Source organism: Salvelinus sp. IW2-2015, unplaced genomic scaffold, assembly GCF_002910315.2.
Source record: "Salvelinus sp. IW2-2015 unplaced genomic scaffold, ASM291031v2 Un_scaffold3483, whole genome shotgun sequence".
NCBI lineage: Eukaryota > Metazoa > Chordata > Actinopteri > Salmoniformes > Salmonidae > Salvelinus > Salvelinus sp. IW2-2015.
In genome coordinates, this window is record NW_019944763.1 from 72,402 (window position 1) to 76,232 (window position 3,831).

Here is a 3,831-nt window from a genome sequence, read left to right on the forward strand (position 1 = left end):
TAAACTACAGGTTACGCTGAACACTGTGATCCGTATACAAAACTACAGGCTAACGCTAACACTGAACACTGAGCTCTATACAAACTACAGGCTAACGCTAACACTGAACACTGAGCTCTATACAAACTACAGACTAAAGCTAACACTGAACACTGGAGTCTATACAAACTACTTGCAAACGGCTAACATGAACAAATGAGCTCTATACAAACTACAGGCTCAACGCTAACACTGAGCTCTATAACAAACTTACAGGCTAAACACTCAATATTGTACTACTATGCAAACAAGGCTGAGAGTTAACAACTGAACACTATGCTCTAAAAACTCTGTCTCTCTGTGTGGGGGTAATACCCACCATGTCATCCTCCCCCTCGTTGTCGGTTTAGAGCCTGGAGAGGACAAACACACAACCCTCAGTTTCAATGAGAGATGTAAAGCTGAAACCACACACTGTTTAAAAGCTGAGAGAAATTCAGTGCCCTTTTCATTGATTACAGACAGCCCAGCTTTAAAAAAAATAAATAACTTACAGTGTTGTCAACAACCAACCTAGAGTTATGACAGAAAACAACTAGATGCTATGCCATACGTATAGTAGCATCTTAACTGCCTGTGTTAGATGACAGACCTACCCCCTCATCGAACTCCTCAGGCTCCTCCTCATCCCTAGCTTAGGAGAAGAAACGGGTAATATCATCAATCAATCAAACGAAATGTATAAAGCCCTTTGCTGAAGGCGTCCTGTTTAAATCCACACATGGAATCAACACGGGAGTCAGGGGGTACCACCGCTGATCATCAAAAGAAGGGATCTAGACCAGTCAACACAAGGAATTCATACCACTATCGTTCAAAAGTTGGGTCATATTAGGAAATGTCCTTGTTTTGAAGAAAAGCACATTTTTTTTGTTCATTAAAATAACATAACAATTGACCAGAATACAGCTGTAGACATTTGTTCAGTGTCTGTAAAATGACTTCTGTAGCTGAAAACAGCAGATTTTTTTATGGAAATATCTTACATAGTGACAGAGGCACATTATAGAACCATTCATCCTGCTGTTCCAATGCACGTTGTGTTAGCTAATCCAAGTATTATCATTTATAAAAGGCTTAATTGATCATTATAACACGTATTGTTAGCACAGCTGAAAACTTGTTGTCCTGATTAAGAAGCAATACAACTGGCCTTTCTTTAGACTAATTGAGATATCTGGAGCATCAGCATATGTGGGTTCAATTACAGTCTCAACATGACAGAAACAAAGAACTTCTTCTGAAACGCGTCATCTATTCGTTGTTCTGAGAAATTAAGGCTATCCAATGCGAGGAATTGCGCAAGGAAGAAGATCTCGTACAACGCCTGTTGTACTACTCCTTCACAGCGAGGCGCAAACTGGCTCCTACACAGAATAGAAGAGGAGTTGGAGTCCCGTGCACAACTGAGCAAATGACAAGCTACATTCAGAGTGGTCTAGTTTGAGAAACAAGACACCTCACAAGTCCTCAAACCTGTCAGCTTCATTAAATATTACCCGCCAAACCAGTCTCAAACGTCAACAGTGAAGAAGCTACTCCGGGATGCTTGGCCTCTGGGAGGACAGCGTTGCAAGATAAAGCCAATATCTCAGACTAGCCAATAAAAAGAGAAAGATTAAATGGCGCAAAAGAACGACAGACACTGGACCAGAGGAAGATTTGGAAAGAAAAGTGGAGCCAATTTCCTCTACAACAGGACAACAGCTCCAAACTATTGCAATAACTTTAGGGTGAAGACAGTCAGCTGGTATTCCTGTCTATAATGAGAGTGGCCAGCACAGTCACTGGATCTCAACCCTATGAACTGTTGTGGAGCAGCTTGACCGTATGGTACGTAAGAAGTGCCCATCAAGCCAATCCAACTGGTGGGAGGCTTCGGAAGGCATGGGGTGAAATTGCTCTTCAGAATTACCTCAACAAATTGACAACTAGAATGCCAAAGGTCTGCCAGGCTGTCAATTCGGGCAATTGGAGGATTCTTTGACGAAAGCAAAGTTTGAAGGAACCAATTATTTTTTCAATTAAAAATCATTATTTATAACCTTGTCAATTTCTTGACTATATTCCTATTCACTTTAGGCAAATCATTTCATATGTATGTTTTTTATGGAAACAAGGACATTTCTAAGTTGAACCCCAACTTTTGAACGGTAGTGTATAGTGGATGGAGAGAGTCTACAACCTACAAGAAGTTATATTAGGGAGGAGAGTTACAGACCGACAAGAAGCTACATATGGATGGAGAGGTCTACAGACTTACAAGAAGCTATATATGGATGGAGAGGTCTACAGACCTACAAGAAGCTATATATGGATGGGGAGGTCTACAGACCTACAAGAAGCAATATATGGATGGAGAGGTCTACAGACCTACAAGAAGCTATATATGGATGGAGAGGTCTATAGCCCTACAAGAAGTTATATAGGGATGGAGAGGTCTACAGACCTACAAGAAGCTACATATGGATGGAGAGGTCTACAGACCTACAAGAAGCTATATATGGATGTTGATACAAGGGGTTGATACATTTTTCAAAAGGGAAAATCAAGTCAGAAAATTCCAAGTGGAAAGAAGCCTTTTTAATCCGTAAATAAAACTGTAAATGCACTATAAGTTGAAAATGTTTTCCTGCAACAGGGTGATCAAATGAAGATCCTACATCTGTATAGGTGCTATAGCGAAGCCAACACTTCCAGCCATTGGTTTTCATCCATATACTTAGTTTATTTGTTTGGTTGTCTTTGGCGTGACAACAAAACAAAGACAGAGAGGCGCTGGCTACAACACAAACAGACAGGCTAAGGAGAAGATCCTAGGTACAGGACAGGGTTTAGTCGGGATGTTGAGTAGAGATATATAGGCACTGGTGTGGATCTGGGTCATAGAAGGAAAGGGCAGAGGTGGGAGGAGAGAGAGGGTCACCTTGGACCCAGGAACAGTCTTTGGACCTTTGACCTACCATACACTCCTCTGCAGCGACCTGGAGACACACACACACATCTGCTGGTTAGTCTTAATATGCTTCAATATGCTCTGAACCACTTTTGCACACACACACACACACACACACACACACACACACACCTTCTTTTGGGATCCCACGTAGTCGAGTATGATTTCCCCCCCGGCACCTAAGTATAATGTGTAAAGTGTGTGTCTGACAACGTTGCTTCTCACCTGTTTAGCCCCCATGCACTCAAACATCTTCTCCAACAAGACCCGCATCTGTTGTACGTTATTCATCAACACACATGGCTGGGAGAGAGGYAGGAAGAGAGATGGKGACAGAAAGAGAGAGGGAGAGAGAAAGAGAGATAAGAGACAAAGAAAAGAGAGGAGAGAGTAAAAGAGAAGGTGTGTGTNAGAAGGTGTGTGTTGAGGTGAAGTGAGATTCAGAGAGACGAGAGAGTAAAAGAGAAGGTGTGTGTTGAGGTGAAGTGAGATTCAGAGAGACGAGAAACAACATGCTGGAGTAACTAAGAAAACTAAGATATTTTATAAGCTCTAAAGATGATGCAGTACAGAAGCTGTAGAGAGAGGACACATAGTGTCCTTCAGAAATGAGTTTTGAAGTGGATACAGTCTATCGGTTCCTAAAGGAACCTTGTTGAGAGAATGCAGTACTCACTATCTTCTCCTTCTGGCAGTAGGAGGGGAAGTCCTTGGACAGGATAGCACAGTACTGCATCAGCACCTTGGTGATGGTCTGGAGAAAGAGAGAACAGTCAGAAAACACCTTGGTGATGGTCTGGAGAGAGAGAACAGTCAGAAAACACCTTGGTGATGGT

At 42.0% G+C, this 3,831-nt stretch overlaps 1 protein-coding gene across 1 annotated transcript in view; it reads right to left on the reverse strand.

Moving 5' to 3' along the window:
- Positions 1 to 2,675: 2,675 nt before the first annotated feature.
- The window catches only part of LOC112075953 (protein unc-13 homolog B), a 14,631-nt gene continuing 13,475 nt past the window's right edge, over positions 2,676 to 3,831 (reverse strand). Inside the window, exons 4-6 of the mRNA XM_070441132.1 lie at positions 3,672 to 3,749; positions 3,221 to 3,298; positions 2,676 to 3,023 (exon numbers count right to left, since the gene is read on the reverse strand). Coding sequence (XP_070297233.1) covers positions 2,874 to 3,023; positions 3,221 to 3,298; positions 3,672 to 3,749 — 306 coding nt within the window. The 3' untranslated portion in view covers positions 2,676 to 2,873. The remainder of the gene's footprint in view (positions 3,024 to 3,220; positions 3,299 to 3,671; positions 3,750 to 3,831) is intronic.